This window comes from Cuculus canorus, chromosome 9 (assembly GCF_017976375.1).
Source record: "Cuculus canorus isolate bCucCan1 chromosome 9, bCucCan1.pri, whole genome shotgun sequence".
In the NCBI taxonomy this organism is placed as follows: domain Eukaryota; kingdom Metazoa; phylum Chordata; class Aves; order Cuculiformes; family Cuculidae; genus Cuculus; species Cuculus canorus.
The window spans coordinates 24,567,261-24,588,321 of NC_071409.1; the positions used below are offsets into that span (position 1 = coordinate 24,567,261).

General features: G+C 40.0%; 1 protein-coding gene across 1 annotated transcript in view; it reads right to left on the bottom strand.

Annotated features, from left to right (window-relative positions):
- Window positions 1–643: 643 nt before the first annotated feature.
- The window catches only part of GMPS (guanine monophosphate synthase), a 29,450-nt gene continuing 9,032 nt past the window's right edge, over window positions 644–21,061 (bottom strand). The window contains exons 3-16 of the mRNA XM_054074493.1: window positions 20,018–20,132; window positions 18,360–18,457; window positions 17,262–17,365; window positions 16,485–16,678; window positions 15,995–16,160; window positions 14,284–14,435; window positions 13,493–13,666; window positions 11,789–11,894; window positions 10,283–10,398; window positions 9,211–9,336; window positions 7,982–8,097; window positions 7,241–7,371; window positions 5,472–5,644; window positions 644–3,908 (exon numbers count right to left, since the gene is read on the bottom strand). Of these exons, the coding sequence (XP_053930468.1) occupies window positions 3,807–3,908; window positions 5,472–5,644; window positions 7,241–7,371; window positions 7,982–8,097; window positions 9,211–9,336; window positions 10,283–10,398; window positions 11,789–11,894; window positions 13,493–13,666; window positions 14,284–14,435; window positions 15,995–16,160; window positions 16,485–16,678; window positions 17,262–17,365; window positions 18,360–18,457; window positions 20,018–20,132 (1,873 nt within the window). The 3' untranslated portion in view covers window positions 644–3,806. The remainder of the gene's footprint in view (window positions 3,909–5,471; window positions 5,645–7,240; window positions 7,372–7,981; window positions 8,098–9,210; window positions 9,337–10,282; window positions 10,399–11,788; window positions 11,895–13,492; window positions 13,667–14,283; window positions 14,436–15,994; window positions 16,161–16,484; window positions 16,679–17,261; window positions 17,366–18,359; window positions 18,458–20,017; window positions 20,133–21,061) is intronic.

Here is a 21,061-nt window from a genome sequence, read left to right on the forward strand (position 1 = left end):
TCGGCTCTGCAAGAAGGGATCTTTATGCAAGATAAATGTGCAGTGCCCACTCGCGCTCTCTCAGCAGACAACGGCAGCTCCTTAAAACCACATGTGAAGTTTTTCTTCATAACTATGTCAGCTGCCTTTTTCTCCATAGAGGGGAAATTCGCATGCAGCCTTCAAATCGTGACCTACCGCTAAAACCAGTTAAGCACCAGTGGCAGGGGAGCCACCAAACCGGCCAAAGCCACAGTGTGGAGGTGCTGGGGTAGTTTCCCACCGGGATGCTGCCGGCACCCTGCAGGATAGGACAACCTGTCCTGGTCTGTGCAGGCATCACCACAGCACATTTAATTAGAGGGCTGCTGCAAGGGCCCTAGAAAAGGCTCCGTACACATCTTTAGGAAGAAAATGCCATAGCATATCACAGAAGTAAAGCACATGCAAGGCAAGGACCACAGAGCACCCCATTACTCCGCAGCAGGTTGTCCTCTGTGGTGACACAGCGAGGGACAGCCGTGCCCCAGCAGGGACATCTCCCTGCCGCAGCGTGGCCCGCGGCCAGAAACCAACTGCCACAAACCAGCTTTTTCAACCCTTTGCAATGTAGTATTCTACATGTAAGCCCTAACAAATAAGTCACACCGACGTTCAAACATAATATTTTTATTTGTGGATAAAAATTAAGGCTCACAGTACTTTATCATTTCACAAGCAGAAAAATGTTAAAAATTGAGAATGATGGGGAATGCCCCCAATACAAATTCCTCTAACTGCTGACATGTTTTACTGAAGACTCGAGGTGAACAATTGTACAGGGCAGCTACGGTTATTAGTCTGTAAACTAGGTGCTAAATACATACTTTTTTTTTTTTCTTAAGAAATGTGAACAGAGTATCATGTTTCCCTCCACATGGAATCCATAAAAACCACTCAAGAACTGCTGGGATAACACCAACCTTCCCAAGAGCAACCCACCATGTCTACAATGCATGGCACAGGTGTCAAACAGGGGGAAGAGAGCTAAAGAAAAACTCCATTTCAGTAAGACATTTTGATTATAGTGCAATAGTTTACACCTAAACTTTTCATTATTCAACTTCCTGGCTTAAAAAAAACCAACAAAACAAATCTGAAGTACGTTCCTAAAAAGCACAGGAATTACTGTCAAGCTGCATTCATTAAGAGACATGAAAGCAACCTGGGTGATTAAAAGATGGTAAGAGTGTCAGACTTCAGCATACACACAGAACACAGGTACGCCACGTGCCGATAGGTAAGATGTAACTCCAGGAAGGACTTCGAAGTGTGCAACGTGCAGTGAATGCAGGATTTCAGTCCAAGTGTGGTGCAGGTTTGCGGTCCAGAGGTACAACAGTTCCTGTCACCCCCAACCCAAAGGCATCCCCATCACCACGCGAGTTCTCTTGCGAGTCACATCATAGCTATGGGTTTATATACTGCAGATTTATTTACACAGAGACCGAGTGTCTCTGTCAAAACTGAGAAAGGTTTGGGGTTAAGAGGTGCTCTATATTCCTTGAATTATTTTCGAATAATTCCTTCTGGTTTGCCTATTTGCTGTCAAGGTAACAAACTGGAGGCAGCAGCAAGAACAAGCCTACGGACAAGAAGCACAACTGCTATAGCATGAAAAGGCTGGAGGTCTGCATCACACCAAAAAGATCCACTTCTCAACAATGCACCCTTCACACCAGATACCAACACAAAAATGAAAACAACCACCCTCAGCTTTTTCTGACAAATAGTTAAAACGTACTCAAAGGCCCTATTTTCAACAAGATTTCTTTTGAGATAAGCTACAAAAGAAATTTGTTTCCAACAGAACCCACACAGATTCTGCCACAGCAAACGCCGATTTATGGTGCCGTTGATCGACAGCTCTTACAGATCACAGTCCAGTAATAAAAGAACATTTATATTGGTAACGCTTCACTTACATCACAAAAAGCTCATCCAAAGGGCTCAAAGAGGTCGTGATGGATGTGGGTGAGAACTATTCCCCTTATTTTATAAAGGTGACAACCGAGATATCAATTGGGATCAATTTGCCCAGGCTACAAAACCTGCCAGGAGCAGGACAGAGAACAGGAGACAGTTTTCCAGCCCCTGGTTTGCTGCTCCCCTCTGCACACCTGTGTCCCCAAAGGGTTTCAAAGAGCAGAAGGCAGTAACACGCCACCACCTTCCCCAACTGAAAAACCACCACTCAATGACACAGGCAAATAGAATAAGTTTACACAAATTAGCCATTTCCTATACGTAGAACTTAAAGCAAATTTCCATAATGCGTAGGCAGTAAATGTAAGAACAACAGGAAAATGTGTGTGATCAAAACACAGAACAACTTCCAACCATTATTCCATTTCACAAATCTGTATAAATGGAAATATAAGCAGCTACAGCCACAAAATACTCAATGTTATTCAACAGTTTAAAACAAGTGTTTCGCTCCCATAATACTATGGTAATTTTGCAGCTGAATGAAATGCAACTGCTTAAATTAAATTCAAAAAAAAGGATAAGAGGGATCAGCCTGGATACACGGCTCCGCTTCCGTGGGTGGAGGTACCCGGCAGGCACCCAGCAAGCTGCTCAGGTCAGAATTTAACTGTTACTTCCACAAACAGCAATCGCAGGACATGCTCAAAACTCTCAGGTGGATGGAAATGGCTTTGCCTCAATACATCAGAACAGCACAGATGTCCAAAGTAACCATCTCTCAAATTATTGCTTACTTAACTACATAAACAGCAGAATACAAATGACATAAGGAATCTATACGGATTGGGTAAGTCACCTTTACCATGATTCCACACTAACGACTACAACGATCTTAAAGATCAAGCTAAGTACAATACATACCAAAAAAAAATTCCTGTAAAAGCAAATGCGTAGAAAATAAACTGTCATCAACTGTAAGGAAAGCACGGCAGCAGCAGGCCGCAAAGGGGCCGTTGCGCAAGTGTCAGAGGACAGAAAACAAGATGCGCAGATCCAGTAGCTCTGGCACAACAGCTTTCCAAACTGCACTCCCATTTTTACGCTTCCAGAGTCCCCAGAAGCACACAAAGATCCTTCACTCTCTGGCATTTGACATATGCTTACATGCAGTCAGTGTATACTAAAGCTCAGCCGGTGTATCCACGTCTTACCAACACGCACACCTACCGAGCGATGCAAGAGGGAGCGAGGACAGGAACACAGACAGAGGTCAGCTCATAATATTTTAGGATTGCTCTTTTGGAGCTCAACGTTATTGCCATGGGCTAATACGTCAAACAATATAGAACAAGCTTAACAGGATACGACAGATACACAGTAATTCCACAACTCAACAGTACCCACTACTCCATTTGGCAAAATATTTATTTATAATAAATCCGTTCGAAAGCAGTTGGTCACAAAGAATACATTTTACAGTTTTAGGCTGTAACAATGCTTTTGGTAGAAGTAAATAAACTGTCTCTTTTTACACAGTGTACAAAACTAAAGAGACATTGAAATGACAGTTAACAATAAACCACATGAAAACAGGAAAAATCTGTAAGACAAAGGCAAAAGCAATAGGAAACTGTCTGCGCACCGGCAATGCTGCCTTGATTATTTACCCGTACAAATCCTCAGCCCCACTTAGTCATCATCCCCAGCACAGCTCTTAACTGCAGGTTTATGCTCCAGGAGAGGAATCTGATGTGATGTAGCAGCTCCAGTCACTCTTTCACAGTACTGCATGTCAACACTGGGAATGGTTTTTGATATGAATTAGACTGCACACAGTACTTTAATAGAAAAAAAGTTAATTACTCCCACTCCGTTGTTCCTGGTGGCTTTGATGTCAAGTCATACATCACTCGAGAAATGCCAGGAATCTTCTTAATCTCTGCCACCATTTTTAACACAACCTATTGCAGAGAATAACAAAAAAAAAAACCTCAGAAGAAAGCATGTAGAACAGACCTGACGAAAACTGCTCGAGAAAAGCTTTAGAAAGGAAAACTTTGTTCACGCTAGTTCTGTTACACCCAAGAGAAAGCTATTAGCACATTACCACCAATTACAAAATAAAATCAACTTTTAGAAAGCCTCTAGCTCCACGGTATCTGCAGTAACACTTGGAACTTGCCGATTTTTGGCACTGATAATAAACCGAGGTGTTGATCACAATAAACGACCCTCAGGGCAGCAGCTCTTTGGCTTCAAAAATATATCTTGGAAGTTCAGCAGGAACATAGCTGTTATGTTAGTATCAATGGTTTTCAGACTTTTCTCAGACCATCGCCTCCAGCTGAACCACCACCAAACACAAAGCAACAGCATGAGCAAAATCCCTTTCAAAACAAAAAAGGGAGCTCGAAAGGTAAAAAAAACAAACAAAGAGGCATCCAAAGGGACCAGTTTCCATTGAGAGTTCTTCTATCGAGCTCAAAGTCAATTCATGTTAGGCAAAAACTATTCTAGATGAGAATTTGCTGATCTAAGTTCTGCTTCCTTAAAAACCCCAGTTCAGGACAACCCCGCTTACATGACGTGCTGTTTGATAGTGCAAGTATAAACTACACAATGCATTGCTCTCCATGCAAAAACACAGAAAACTTTTAATCAAACGTGATTACTTTCCTTATAAATACAGATATCTTCCACAACCTCTGCTATTTTGTTACCACGTTATCACCCAGCCTTAAAATGACCACTTTACATTGAAGAATGTGGGGGGTTTTGTTTGATTGTGGCTTTTGTGAGGTCTGGTTGTTCTTTTTTTTTTTTTTTTTTAAACCAAACTTCAAGGCCAAATGAATCCTCATTTTATATAATGGAGTAGTTGACATGGCAACTTAACCTTGAATCATTTCTTTTTAAATGGATCGGCTGTGTTAAAGCAGAAGACTTCAGTAACGTACAAGTACTAAACAATGTCTGTATGCTTTTAAAGTATGGCTTAAAAAAAGGTCAATTCTGTCCTTCATTTACACTGCATCCCCTGAGATCAAAGTACTTGGAACTGGACACGGATAAAGTTTCATGGAAAAATATGCCTGAACTTGACCCTCTTCAACCCTCTTAGCAACCAAAATAGGAAACAGCACACTTGGAGACGTTAAACAGCAGCTTCCAGTAAAATCAGAAATGGGGAATCAAAGGCAATTCAGTAGCCCAGGACATCTCCAATTACTGATGAAAAATATTTAATTTCAACATCCCAGGAATAGTCGGAATATTCTTTTCTTTTTTATTTGATGGTAATTTGGCTCAATTCTGATGGAAAGACTTTAAGTTTGCCCCATCCATCTGCCAGATTCTCATTTTTTTCCCCCAAACACCATCATATTCTCCCTAACAAATACCATGAAAGAGATAACTGCTATAAAAAAGAACTGCTATAAAATCAAGAGAGAGAGAAGAAAATCCAAACTAGTCATTTGACAATACTAGTTCACATTGAGAAGAAACTTGAAAACCCATATTACCTCTTCTGGAACCTCATTACCAGGAGTTGCTGCAATGCCAGTCATAAAATCACTCGTAATAAAAGTTCGAATAACCACAGATCTTTGACAGGAAGGTTGTTTCTGTAGGGGGTCCCGGTCAAAATGCAACGGTGTCAGTATTATTGGCATCTGGCTAATTTTTCCAGCATAACCTTTGGAAAATTGTAGTACAAAATGCTTTAATTTGTTTGAAAGACACAAATATGATAGAAGTTTAACAGACTTTCCCACGTGTACTTTAAACGATATACTAGGAGCTATGTTTACATCTTCTGGGATCTTCTCGCTACTGCTACCACACCTCAAAAGATCACGCTCATCATACAATTATGCAATTAGTAATGCATACACTAAACCCACTGAAATTGCCACTTGAAATAATCTTCGGCATTAGCAGGCATGCAGAACAAAACCAGATAATCTCCGTTATCCCTGTAATTCGCTGTGAATGCAATTTAAGATCTACTTTCCTTTCCACATAACATATCCTTGGAATTTTATCTATTCCCATATCAAGCCCAGTAAAGAGCCATTCAAAAGTATCTCCAAGTCTTTGACATATTTAAAGAAAGCTCTTACGGAGCCGGTGGTTGATCGTTAACTCCGGACAATCGCCTCTCACTATTTTTCCTTTCTAAATGTGTCCTTCCAAAAGCCGATACACAAAGCGCCCGATTTCACTGTTGAAATGATTTAAAAGTTTGATATTTGAGAGTGTGTGGCAGCCTGCAGAGCCAGGTTAACACTGAGGCAGGATCTCGCCCCTCTGCTTGCACCAGCTTCAGCTCTTGGTACAGGGAGTCTTTTTCACTAAAAAACTCGGATCTTATTTTTGGGAACAATTCATTCACACTAAGGCAAGCGTCGCCAAAAGTTAGTGTGACACGTCCACAGCTTTACAAACACAAATGACAGTGTTATCCTCACCATTTCGAGGCTAATTTTGTACAAATGCTGTTAAGACATCCTTGCAAACAGAATATGTATTTTCTAAAAGAGCTACCCTTTTCAACTTGATCTATACAAAATATAGGCAAGTCTGATGAGCTGCTTCCCACGCATATTGCATCTTCAAATGTAACGAAGTGAAAAAGTAAACTGAACCTTAGAGCTATTGTATTCACAGAGTCTGTGGACCGTATCACAGGGGACTGCAAACTCCTTGGATGTTAAAGGTTTGAAGTACTGCTGTCTGCCAGCCTTAAGCGGTTTCTTCTACAAATACAGCATTCAATTAAGAAATATGAAACCACGGCAGGTAGTGAGCATCACCACCATTAGAAAGCTCGAACTTGGGCTCACTTTCCACAAAAAGCCCACCATGATTTCAAAACTGTCAAGCTTCTTTATACAGTTTATTTACTTCAGGTAAACGCTGATGACGAAGATCATCAGCAAAGAGAAGTAATTTAGTTGACTTCCAGCTGGCTAACGGTACTTTTTGTAGAAGTTTGCACTGCAGCGAAGCACACCTCAGAGCTTTGTGGCATGTCAGAGGCAAGCCTCAATGCCCCCAGATCCCCTACAATTAATTCTGCTAGCGGGAAGACTAGCAATTCCTGTCCCTTAGCAATCAGCTTCTACAGCCTTCAATAAGCTCTTGCCCTCAATCCATTAGTTTCCCTTTTTTTTTTTTGAGATGTTAAAGAAGCTTGTAGAGTTTGACAGCACCACTATAATAACTACACCCAGTTAGGCTTGCAGGGGTCTTGAAGAGTCTAATTCACAGGATAAGGCAAAGTACCTACCAGACTCCCTGAGAATATTATGAGCCTCAAAATCAGCTTGACGTAAAGTGCTGAGGACTCCTGTTGTCAGGAAAGTGGGGGTAACATCCGTAGGAGGTTCTTTGACTGGTGGACCGAACACGTACACAACTCTGGAAAGTAAACAGGATGGTAGAAAGACACGTTTTGCATACATGGAATAAAACAGATTGCCTAAAGACTGCATCATTATTGCAGTGAGAAAATAAAACTAGGAAAAGGTTGTAATAATTGATTTTGCTCTCTAGCTACTAACCAGAGCTTGATGCAACTTCATGCATACACTCTATAAACATGACATGCGTACTAGCTTTGGAAGTCAAACGTACTCATTTAATTTGGTTTGCTAAAGACTAGCAATAGCCCAAATAGTACTAATTCAGAAGAATAATCCTTTGGAAAAAAAAAATATATACTGCGTAACACCACAACTCGTAAGTAGGCTTGGAATCTTTTAAATAAGATATTGCATAAGCGACATTGGATGCCGTCTAATCAAATGCTTTAAAAGAAATGAGGAGATAGGCTATCTATTTCTTTTCCAAGCCAGTAATTCCAGAAATAAACTGATTATTTGATTTATTGTGTATTTGTAACCTCTGTACAATATACCTGTCCAACATGTAAAAAAATTCTATCACAGATTGAAGAGAATGCTTGAGCATGCCGAACTTCCATACATTAAGAAGATCACTAGAAATAAAGATAATTCAAAATAGTTACCTGTTTATGTTGTGACACATGCGTGGTATGAGCCTGGCAAGAAACATGAGAGACTCCCAGTGTGGAGCATCTTTACTAGAGATGCCACAAACGTAGCTATATGAGCGACAGTCACCCTGGAAATTAAAAGACAAACAATAACAGAACATTAACGTTGCTGCCAAAATAGCTCACAATCCTTTCCGTTCACGCTGCACTTACAGGAGCATGTTTTGTGCCAACATTTAGCAGACACTAAGCTGGTAAAATCGGTATGTTGAGAGATACCGAGTGAACGAGAAAACACAGAGAACGACAATAGACCTTTCACAAGCTAACAAGGGTGTATAAAATGAAAGATTCGCAGAATGTGACCACAGCGTGGGGATTGCTTGCTTATTGGTATTCTCATGACACCATCTGAGGAAGAAAGGCCTGTGATAAAGTACAGAATTCTGCTGATGACACTACTATTTAAAGCAGTAACAAAAGCCGACTGCAAAGAGTTACGGAAGCAGCACGCAAGATTAAAGCGGCTGATAAGAGATGTAATTCCACACTGATAGTGCAAAGAAAGGTACTTTACACCTACGATCACCCAAGTAAAGAAATCTTCCAAGTTACTACACTATTCCATGAGCGTGCCAGCTCAGCATCTGTATTTACTTGTATTTCTGCCCACAGGACAGCCCACAAAATGCACATGGCATTAGCAAGGAGGGAAAGGAAAGAGAACACTATGCTGCTGCATAGATTCAAGTTTTCCCTGACTCTGAACAGCCTGCACCGCTCTGGTTCCTTTCCTCTCACAGATAAGGATATAATACCATTCCAAAAAGTACAAGAAAGGGCAGCGAGCATGTTCAAATGTAGGAAAGCAAGGGTGTTTTGGTCAACTTAGGCTGGGACTCCCAAGCCTTAAAAGGGCAAGAGGATTACAGCAGAGGTCTACAAGATTATGAACACCACGACAAAACTGCTTGTAAGTGACCGGCATTATTCAGCTGTAATGATACCCTAAACACAATACCTGGCATTTACTCAAGTGTCTACTCAGATATCTTGACACCTGTGCGCTACACCAGCACTGACAAATGACAATAATAACATAGGTATCACAGTCACTTCAAGTTTATGTGCTTGAGTCAAGCCCTTTATTTTCAATCTTAAAGCAGCGATTATTATGCTTCGCTGCAGCCTGCCACACTACTAGGAAGCGGCCTTCAGAACACCCCTGGAATGAATCTTACCTGTACGCCCACAGTTTTGATTGGTAGCAAGAAGGCATTCAGTGAATGTAGGCTTGTGATCTGCATCAGCTTCTCCTGGTCTTCTTCAGTTGTACATGCTTTCACCCTTTGCAGCAACGTATGTGGCTGTGCAATGACGCAGAAACACATATTTTGATTAAACAAAGCCCTTAAACATTCAAACAGAACTTCAATAATAATTTTATTTGCATTGTATAAGTAGCTGTTTGCTTAAATTTAGTCCATATTTACCTGTTGGAACCATTTAAAAAATACCTCTCATTCAAGAACTAAGTATCAGCAAAAGGAATTTGATTTGATTGGACTGCATGTAGTTTAAGATGATGCTCTCCAAGGCCACAGGTGAAGCTCTTTTCCTATACTCAGTCTCTCCTTCACAAAGTTATACTTTTCATTTTTGTTGATGATTTCAGATACAGAACAAACCAATACCCCATTACGCTACACTACAATTCAACAAATTCTCAAGGAAATGCTCCCTTCAGAGTTTTGGAAGTGATTTTGAACTTTGGACTTACACTAAGAGCAGGCGTCTGCTAATGACTTTCCAGCCCCCAGCAGTTTAGTTCAAGTAAGCTTACAGTAATCATGAAGGTCATAACAATTAAAATATTGAAAATTTAAACATTATCAATTAAAAACTTCAGGATTCTGTTCAGGACATCCGGCAAGCACTAGTTCCTCACTCCCCCATTTCATTTAGACATTCAGCGATTGTTAGGGCACACAAATCTAGAAAGTTACAATTATTTCAGGGAGGGGAAAATACCCAGAAATCCTCATCTGCACAAAGTTTAACTAAAACAAAATTTATTTACTGTACAAAAGGTACATAAACTTCCCTTTTCCAGAAATTGCTTAACACTTGCACAGTGCAAAAATTTATGCTCTATTATACTGAGTAGTTTCAAGAGAGTTGTACTGGAATACACTGCTCCTTAAAGGGAACAAATAAATAGTTTGAAACTTTTAGCAGCTTAAATCTCAGCACAGGCCTCTACTGAACGATCATACGACTTTTGCACATATTAGAATTTAGCAACTTTGTCACCTTCTTAACACTTGCAGAAAAATCCGCAACTATCTTCAAAATGTTGTTTGTTTCAGGAAAGTCTTTGCACACATAAGGCTCTTCAGCACATATCACTCTGATTGCCAGGCCAGGACCTGCAATGCAAAGTTGAGAAAGCATTAACACTAAATATCAGGAGAGGTGACTTTCATCTGATCTGGGCAGCATCTGGAACAGCAGACCCATCACTGGGTACAGGATGGCTTGCCATCGTACTCCAATTGTCTTAACGCCCTGTTAGACAAAATGTACACAAGAACATCAGCGATTTATTCCAGAACAGGATCTTTGTTCTGTATATTTAAGCACTGTTTACAGAATCACAGAATGGTTTGGGCTGGAAAAGACCTTCAAGAGCGAGTCAAACCACTGATCCAGCCCTGCTAAGTCTGCCACCAGACCATGTTCCCAAGTACTACACAGAATCACCAGGTTGGAAAAGACCTCTTGGATCATCGGGTCCAACCATACCTGTCTGCCACCAAACCTGAGCACCTCGTCTACTCGTCTTTTAAATACCTCCAGGGATGGTGATTCAACCACCTCCCTGGGCAGCCTCTGCCAGTGCTTTCAGAGCCTTTCACTAAAGAAATTCCTCCTAGTATTCAACCTAAATCTCCCCTATAATTTTGAGGCCATTTCCCCACATCCAATCCTTAAGTTACCAGAAAGAAGAGACCACCCTTCACCTACACCTTAAATAGAATAGTTGTTTAAGGCAGCAGTTAGTGGTGATAAAGCGTGGTAGATGGCAAGCCTAACCTATCAGAAACCTCCTTCTTTGCTTTGCTAGGCAGCTGATAACACCCAGTTGAATCTCCATTGTTTTTAAAGACCTCTGACAGCTACTGGACCATTCAGATACTTAACACAAAAGCACCTGCAAGTGTCTGAAGACACCTTCCTGCATTTCAGGTGATGCTGGTGCATCAGCACAACAGCCTTCGAGCTCTACCAGTGCCTACTGCACACCCTGCAGGACAGCTTTAAAACACATGGCCATAAAGAGAACCCCCTGATACAGATGTGGGCTTTCCTATATTATATGTTTCAGTGTTTTCTGGTGGAGAACTGTTGTTATTTTCCATGCAATCATTTCCAAAATAGCAAACATCCTCTAGAAAGGCAGGCAGATATAGGCTACTATTTCGAGTAAGATATGTTTGACAGCTTAGGCAGGATTCAGCTGCACTTCACTTATAATTCTTGCTTTGGCTTATACAAGTAAAGAAACAAATACAGCCGAAAGTAATCTCAATTATAGAACTATACCTTAATCACTATACATAATAAAGCTCCTCTCAAATGTTCTTTTCCTTAAAAAAAGTCCTGCTTAAGTAAAAGCTAATAAATTCACCTGTTTTTTCCTGTTTAGAAGCAAGTTTTAGGCTACAACATAAATTTATTCTACAAATGAAGTATATTCTCAACAATACTGACGTGATCCACAGCCCTTCATTAAGTAGCAGACACCAACTTTCATACCTGGGAAGGGATGCCTCGAAACCAGCTCTTCAGGAAGACCAAGTTCTCTTCCTAGCACTCGCACTTCATCTTTGTGAAAGTCTTTCAGTGGTTCTATTACTTTCCCCTTAAAAAAAAAAAAGGGCCATTTACATGCCAGTCACATATTTCAACCAAAAAGCCTCAAATGTTTGGGTTATGGCAGTCAAGTTGGCCTGCTTTTCACCGCACAGGCTGCCTAAACTTCCATAAACACTGGAAAGAAACGTGTATGCGAATGTGGCCTTTGTAAAAACAGTTGCAGGACAGAGGCTAAGAGAAGGAAGTTTTAAGTTTGTGCCATATGTATCAATGGCTCACAGTGCAGACACAGCTTTAGGTCAAGCCTGCACTGTCTTCAGTCATTCAGACCTTTCTTCTCTTCCTCATATGTTCAAACCAATCTAAAAGCCTTGCAAATACTTCATACAGTATGAGAAGCGTGGGTCAGTAAGCTACTTTCTCTCCTAAAGTTGGGCACTTACTAATAACTATGCAACTTCCCAAAGGATTATTATTTGATGCCTCACGTGTTGATTCTTTCTTATTTTATAATAAAGTTGGAGAATTTACCATTCTAATGTCAGCAAAGGCAAAACAGAGCAGTCTCCTACATTTGCTTCATATGCTAGTAATTAATAAAAAGGTATTGAAAAAGCTTTCCTGCATTTTGGACTAAGCAGGACCAAATGAGAAAGCAATCAAAGGGACTGGACTTGGGCTGCTTATCTTCAGACAGCTCAACCTCCTGTGTTCATACCATCTTTCAGCCTCCCGGCCGTCACTCATGGATGTCCAGGGCCATCTTGGAAAGATTTGTGGGTTCTTAAATTGAGAACTGGCAAACAGACTGTGTGCCACCAGCGTACTGCTGGCAGACAGCCGATCAGGTTACTAGTAATGTGATGCAGAAGCTGCATAAGAACAGAAAGAACTCATCCCTGGGGCAACCTGAAAGGACTATCCTAGACTTCAACTCATTGAAGTTTATTATTTTCATTCTCTTTAAGACAGACAAGAATATTTGCAGTGCTGAATGTTGCTAGAGGTTCGACAAAAGGAGAATTTTGGCCCTGTGTCTCAACAAGAGTTGATTATCTTTTCCCAAAAGCACTGTCACTGATCTTGCCTGAATCAATAACGTGCCAGATCTGGACTTTCAGTACCTAAAGGTTACTGACACTGCCTAGTGTTCAGAACAAGATACAACAGAAGGAATAAGTGACCCATTACACCACAAATTGCAACTGAGCAAGAACAAAGTCGTCTGAGAAGTCTTAAACTACTCTCCTGCTAGAGACATTTGGTATTGTTTTGCTTCCTTACTAGGATACAGGTTTGTTTTAAAGGTTAAAAAGTAATAGAGTGAGGAAACGGATTTCAGCTTGCAGTTGAGAACACCATTGCTCACACTGAATGAATCCAGGAACTACAACCTGTTGACATCTTCCTCAGTATCCAATGCTGGACAACACTCAATTTTGACTACTTCATGAATCTAGAAACTAGAAAGAAGTATAATAAATTGCACCAAATTACAACAGAACCTAAAGGGCCTCATTGGAATAGGGTGCCATCAACATGGGACAGTTATACCAGCGAAACACAGAACTTGTTTGGTTTTGATACTCAGCTTTACATCTGGGAGAACCAGAAGGATACACCAGTATCCTCATTTCCATTTACCTCTTCTCTTAACTTTCGAATCAGCTCTGTGTCATTATGATGAGTTTTGATGACTTCAGCTTTTCCACTTGCAACGAGGGAAGCACTTTCAATGAGATCAGGTCTGAGGGTTCCCTGAGCAAGAAAAACCTCTTCAGGTTTCAGATTCATCTCTCCAATAACTTCATTGGCAATCTATAAGGTGGAGAGAAAAAAGAAAAATAGTGTCCCGATTCACTTTTTGGTTGTCAAAAGCCTAAAGAAAGATGATGGATTGCCCAAGATATGCTACTGAGCTACAAAAGCACAAAAAAAACCCAGGAAAACAAATAGTGACATCAGCCCACTGCTGAAATAGTCCTATAACCCCATATTTTGTCGACCAGAAAATGCAAAAAAGTATCTTCAGCCTACAGGAATATCATTCTCTCTGCATCAACAACACTGATCACTGACAGATGGAAAAGGGTGACAGCAAAGTGACAGGAGCATCCCCCAATTCACATCACCCATCAATCTGGTGAAACAACATCACATGGAAGTTCATGCAACAGAAATGAGCAACCAACCAACACACTGTACCCAAACACGAGAGTGGAACTACAATGCTTATGGTCCGTGCTGTGACCACTGATTGACTGTCAAAAGTTTTAGGCTTGGGCCAACGTACCAATGGCTTCTCAGGTCAACCACAACTTTAGACCACTGATACCACTGAAAGCGCAGTAGAATGGAACAGTCTGACGCAAATGATATATCTATAAATCACATCATTAAAACAAAAACAACCAACAAATAATTATAAATATTACCTTAACAAAAGTGTCACCAATAATTTTTCTTTTTTCTTCGGGACTTGTAGTCATATTTAAGGTCTTGCTAATTCTTTTCCGTGGAGTTCTGTCCTCATCCGAGATGGGCAGAGTTGTTGTACCATTATAGAATGAATGAGCTGCATTCACCACTGCATGAAATGACAGAGATTTTTTTGGCCAAGGAAGTAAAGATTTTATGCAAGGTTGCAAAAAAAAGAAAAAAAGAGTTTCACTCTGCTTTAAAAATGAAAATAAAAATCATTCCAGTCCTTTAACTATTAACTGCGTTAAATAGGGCTGTTCAATACCTCAAGAATTAATTGTAACAAGTATTTTATTTCTCTTATCAACCTACACTGGAGGGCAATTTTTTTCATATTATGGGGCTAGGCAACCACGTGTAAGTTCAGTTCTTGTTTTCCCTCTTAGATTATCATTTACTTGCTTTATTTGAATAGTTTACCGAATGGTATTTCCCCAAGGCCTTTCTGCAACCAAAATTAAACGACATACTACTTACTCATGGTACATTATGCCTCTTAATTTAGAGAGGCTCTCAATACAGAGATCAGCTAGGAGGCTCTTTGGCATCTTTACCAGCACTGAACTCCACGATCTACAGAAGGAGCATTTGCAGCAAAGGGATTCCCACAATTTGTTACTCTGGCAGCCTGCCAGAGCCAAGGTTTATTGGTCTGCAGAGTGCAAGAATAACATGTAGATTTTTCCACTTCAAAAAAAAAAAAAGTAAAAATAATTTCTTTTAAAAAGACACGTGTAGAACAAAGCTCAGACTTTGCTGCATCAGGATAATGCAGCCCAATCTGCAAAATGCTAATGTGCAAGCTCCCTGCACTGTTTCACACCATCAGGCTAGAGGAAAGCATTGCTCATCTTGTGCCACGCTTCGCGGCCAAAACACAAGAGAATCACCTGACAGCAGCACTTACGCACAGCCCCAGGAAGAGGCAGCTATTACTTGTGAAATAAATCAGCTGGGCAATATAAAGCAGCTCTTGTTGTTTGCACAACTCAAAAGTACATAAGTTGTCTTCTCAGACCTCCTTGTACTTCAGGAGCCAAAGAAATCTAAACCTTCTCATCAGCCATGGCAAGGTACCTTCTGCTCTCTCATAATGTATTTCTTCTCAATGAGCTACCGCAAAATCATCTAAAATGCACCTATTTAGAAGCCAGGAAAGCAAAAAAACTTGCCTTGAAAAAGTAATTACAGCTATAATAGCATTCAATCACCCAAATGATATCAGTTTAAAAACAAGGAGAACAAGGACAAGAAACAAAGCCCCAGCAGAGGACAGGTAACTAAGCTACTGAAGAAAACTGGAATCAAATGAGTTTTGCAGCAGCTGTAAAGGATTATTTATCCATCAGCAGAAACATGAATGAGCATAATTGACTGAGACATATCTGCTGCTTCGCTGTGCCTCTACAGCAGATATCAGATCTCAACAACTGAAGAGATGGGTCAGTGCATTGTAAGCACCTATCAAATAAGTAAGACTTATTGTAGGTTAGAAATTTTGTGAATAAGCCCAGGTTGTTCCACATCAGCAACCGTGCTTTGGTATGTAAAGTCAGAGGAGTGTGAAGATCAATTCAGATCAATGAAAGAAAACACTAAACATACATTTTAAGAGACTGGCCACATCATTAGTGGTATTAGGCATATTTAACAAAATTATGGTACCTTTAACTTGAATGCCAAGTTTTTTAAGTGCCTCCTCCACAGACTGGCTCTCTCTTTTACGCATAAATCCATTATCTATGTGTACAGCTATGACCTGATCTCGGTTTAAAGCTCGGTTCAGGAGAGCAGTACACACTGTTGAGTCCACCCCACCACTGAGTAAAACCTAAGGATGAGGAAGAAAGGGGAAAAAACCAAAAATTGATCAGCTGTAGACAGAGAAAGTGTTAACAAATAATCCAGATATAACTATGAGGATCAGAACAGACTACTATTGACTTCTCCATGAGTGAGGAGAAGTCAATGATTCGGAAGAAAAGAAGTCAAACAACCTATCGACCCAGTTGTGCAAACTTTCTAAAAACTGTTTAATGTATTACCCTAATCGAGACAATATTGCATTTTTCAAATGAACCTGAGTAACTGTAAGTGCTGCTGTTTCCGTCAGGCTTTTGCAAATTACGTTTCAGCTTCAATTCAATCTACTTACCAGGACTTTTGAGGAACCCACTTTCTCTTTGATATCTTGAATGCACTGAAGTTCTCTGTTTTCCACTGTAAAGGTACCACTGCATCCCGCAATGTCATAAAGGAAATTCTTCAGGATCATTTTTCCATTCACTGTGAGGCTAACTTCAGGGTGGAACTGTGCTCCATACAGTTTTTTAGACTCATTTGCTATGCCTTCGTTAGTGCAAAGAAATGAGCATGACAAAAAATCAGAAGCGAAATGCATAGCCAAGAGAGTCAAGCATACACTTTTTGAATGATTTCTTCTGCCACATTTTGGCATGAATCACCAAACAAAACTAAAGATTCTGGTTAAGATTAGGAACAAGCGTACTGTTAACGTAGCTAGAACACACAATCCCTCAGAAACCAAGGGGAATACTCAGGCATCTTAGTGAAAATAGGAAATCAACTACATTAATCTACCTCACCACATAGTACCTCAGACAACCCTGCAACCAAGCCACACCGACACAGCTGCATCAACACTAAAAGGGCTCTGATGGCCGAGCCGTGCAGGGGTTATGTTTGTGAGCACCACCACTCTGTTTTTGAAGAGTCTCTGGAGGGTTACTTTGAGTAGATTGCAATTCTGTACCTTGCACCAAGTTACACGTTGGTCAGACCGGGATTAAACAAACAGTAGGGAAACCGTCCAATTCCACTGCCCTGCAAAAGCCGACTTCCGAAAACCAAATGTGAAATTCTTCCCTTTAACAGACATTAGCAAAAGACAATTTCAGGATAGAATAAATACCTGCTATAATGTTGCCAGACTGTGCAACCACTTTGAATCCATCAGCCACTTTATCCACGCTATCTCCATGAGTGAGAAGAACAAGTTCTTCCTTCTGAAGCCCCCTAAATAAAGATTAAAAAGTAGAATCAATTACAAAAAAGAAAAGATCCAACTACTTCTGTTTTCAAGAGAAGCCCTTAGGATCTCCATAAAAGAATTCTTGATTGATCAGGCTCATTTGAAATATACACAGGATTTCCTTCCCAGAAACAGTCATCTCCAACTTCAAGATGCCTCCATTGGAAGCTGTATAAGTTCTTGTACAACACATTCTTCATGCAAGAGACGGTATCTGTTAATTCAGAAGGGTTTGTACGTTTTATAAACTTGTCAATATCAAAGTATCCTCTTTTTGACATGTAGAGCCAGCTAGAGCCAATCAGGAGACTTGATTCTTATTTCAATGAAATGAAGTCTTCTTGCTCAAAACTAAGTATTTTCAGGACAATTCGAGCACTCCAGACTTCAGGCAGGGTATAACGTTATGCAGTGCCCCCCTGGGGAAAGTTAATATAACTGGAACATCAGATATGAGCAAACTGTCAGAATTCTTACAAGGAACTTGAGAGGCATTGACGAACTACCAAGAAATCTAATTCTGGTTTTATAAAACATCAGAACACAGTTTTAAACGAAGGCAGAAAATGGTTTCATGTTTTCTACTACCTTTCAAAAACTGGGTGGGTGCCAACCAATACAAGAGTAACGCACTGGACAGCAGAAGGATTTAAGAGCATAACACACAGATTCTCATGGTGTAGTACATTTTACGGTGTCTCAAGGAAGGCGTTCTACTTTGAAATAAGGGGTTTACACAGCATTCCAAGTAAATATATCTGCATTTCTAGAGTCAATTGAGAAGCTATGCCTAAGTATTTGTTCAAATGAGTAACTTGCTTACTCATGAACACACCCATAAAAGTTTTATTAGAAATTATCAGATAAGCATGGGCACAATTTTGCTATTTTCTTTAAGAGAAGCTTTACCTCATCTAACCACCCATTTCCAGACTGGTATTTCCAATATTGTTTTGATAACCTAAAATGTCTATGTACCTGAACAGTGAACACGTGTTATCCAGGGTGATGCTGAACACTCCGTCTTCTCTAACACTCTTCTTGTGAACCGTACCTCCAAATACCTTATTCATCATCTGTCAAATAAAAAATACTATATGAAGCACCACACAATCCAGTACCCCGTTATACCTCAGTCTGTCTATGACTGACAAAAGCTTGAGCCCTCCAATATATACCAACATAGTTTTTCATACTTATAGTCATTTGATATATTGTTTTATTATCTTCAAAATCAATCACTGTTCTGTATTGAGCTCGTTCCCTTCTGCCAGCATCACTGGGGCCTGCTGTTGCACACAATGAGCAACAAGAATCCACAACAGTGGACTACAGGTAGAGATTTGCAAAATAAAACATATTCAATAGTGTACATCCATTTGCACTTATAAATGGCTGCTCTACAAATCAGCTGAGCATCTAAGGCCAGTTATCATCAAAACAATTAACGTGCTGAACAAAAGTCTGATTTCTCTATCCCTTAGTTAAGGGCCCTCAAACCGGCTTAAACCTCTCAAACTCTCCTCTTGGCTCTGGAGAGCCAATCAAAAACTTGAGTCTACTCCCTTACTGTTATTGATGTGACCCTTAACAATCCTTGCTATATCAAGAGTGGTATTTCCAACCAGTTTTTTCCTTTCTAAAACTCACCTTGTCATTTGGAGTTATCTGCATCTGAGATTTCAGAAGTTTAAAAATACAGATTTTTTTTTTTCCTTGCAAATGTAACTAGTAACTTTAAAATATTTGCAGTTTCCCCTTCCAACTACTTTAATTTTCAGAGATTTAAGACTTCATTTTTGACCTAGTTTGATACAATACTTACTGCGTTTGTCCGACTTCTATCTTCTATAATGAAGCAGCAGTGCATTAATACACATACTTGATTCATTTTTGTAAAATCAGCCTTAAAGAACTCCCCTCCTTGAGCCTAGCTAACGTGGTTTTCAACTTGCCTGGCATTTTAATGCAAATTTTAATACAATGCACATTTCCCTTTAGAACAGGGAGTGCCAACATTGTTTCCGTAATTAACAGCCTTTCTAAAGGTGTTTTTCCAGCCATTATTCAGCACCTCTGAAGGTCTAGTAAATCCTTAATCCTGGAAAAAACAAAGATGCACAAGTAGAAGTCACGCATCTAATCCATCCCTCATCTCCTTGGAAGTTTGTTTCTTTACACAGTTTGGATATACTAGATCACTGCGGGATCACTAGTCCATCCTAAGGGAAATGTTTAGGGAGGGAGTGTTTAAACACTCTTAAGAGCTATGCTAGAAACATTCCACACTTGAAAACCAAAGGGAAAAACTATTTAATTTGTTTACATAAGGGGCACATTCTGCAATATGTACTAGACAGAATTAGTCAGTGACCACCAGGTTATATTTGTTGCGACAAAAAAAAGGCAGTGTGGAACTCAATTCACAGAGTTTAAGCAACAAAAAGCCATTTATGCTATTGGTGTGGCAGGAGAAGAATATGCAGTATTCTCAGTTTATCAATTAGGACTTCAAAAGTACTTTTTGCACATGGCATAATGCTTATATTTGAAAATATAACAGCAGTTCATCTTCAGTTAATATCAGAAATGAGGCCGAGAAGACAGCTGTAGACAAACATGTCTCTCAACAGCACCTGCATGCCATAGCAGATTCCAAGAACTGGTTTTCCTATTGTAAATATTGCAGGGTCGAACCATGGTGCATCTTCTGCATACACAGAGTTTGGTCCTCCGGATATAATGATAGCTCTGCAGACAAAAAAAAGAAAATATTAACTCAAATAAAGAGATTTTAAAGTAAACCATGTTTACTTTAAGCACTGACACTGTCGCACAACACTCATACAGCTATAGATTCCGACATAAAATTTAAGACAGACATCCTAACATACAGCTTAACTTTGCTATGCTACAGCTGTCAAAACCAGCAGCTTTAACAGAGAGGTATTTCATCAGTTTAAACAAAGTCAAATATAAACCATCTTAAAAAGTGACTGGATTTTAAATTCCTCATAGCCAAGCTTCAACTATGAGAGCACAACGGCTAGGATCAAATGTGGAATATTAGCATCAAGACCTATACATTCCATGGTGTTTGTGCCATCTGGAGGAGCACTGCATTCAAGAGACTCCAAACTTTCTAGAGAAAATGTCCCTTAATCCACCCTGATGACAAAATGAGATGGCATTGGCACAGGTTGTGAATTAAAAGTTCAAAACATGCAAGCATGTGGGGTTTGAAGTTAATATTTCACACTATAACAGAAAGTTAAACCTCTTCCAAGGGGAAGAGAGAGCTTTTGCACATCATGATGATTTGCAAGATTGTGAACGGCAGAAGCACCAGCCAGTTGGGCAATGTTTTTTGGCCTGGGCCCAGGATTGAACCCGGGTGTACCAGACCTTGGACTCACGTACTGTTTATTTCAGAGAGAACATCAAATTTGTTATTCAGAGTGAGAAATGCAAAAGAGGGCAAGAGAGAAGGTGCATTCTCAGGATTAAATGCATCTAATAAGGCTTTCTTCTAGCATTATTTAGTGTGTTTGTCAGGCGAGTACTAACAAAATAGAATTTTGCTATTTTTAAGCAGCAGAAATGGGCAATGTGCTTACAACATCTGTACCACCGGCAGAAATAATCATGTAGTAACAAGCCCACGTACCAAACATCACCTC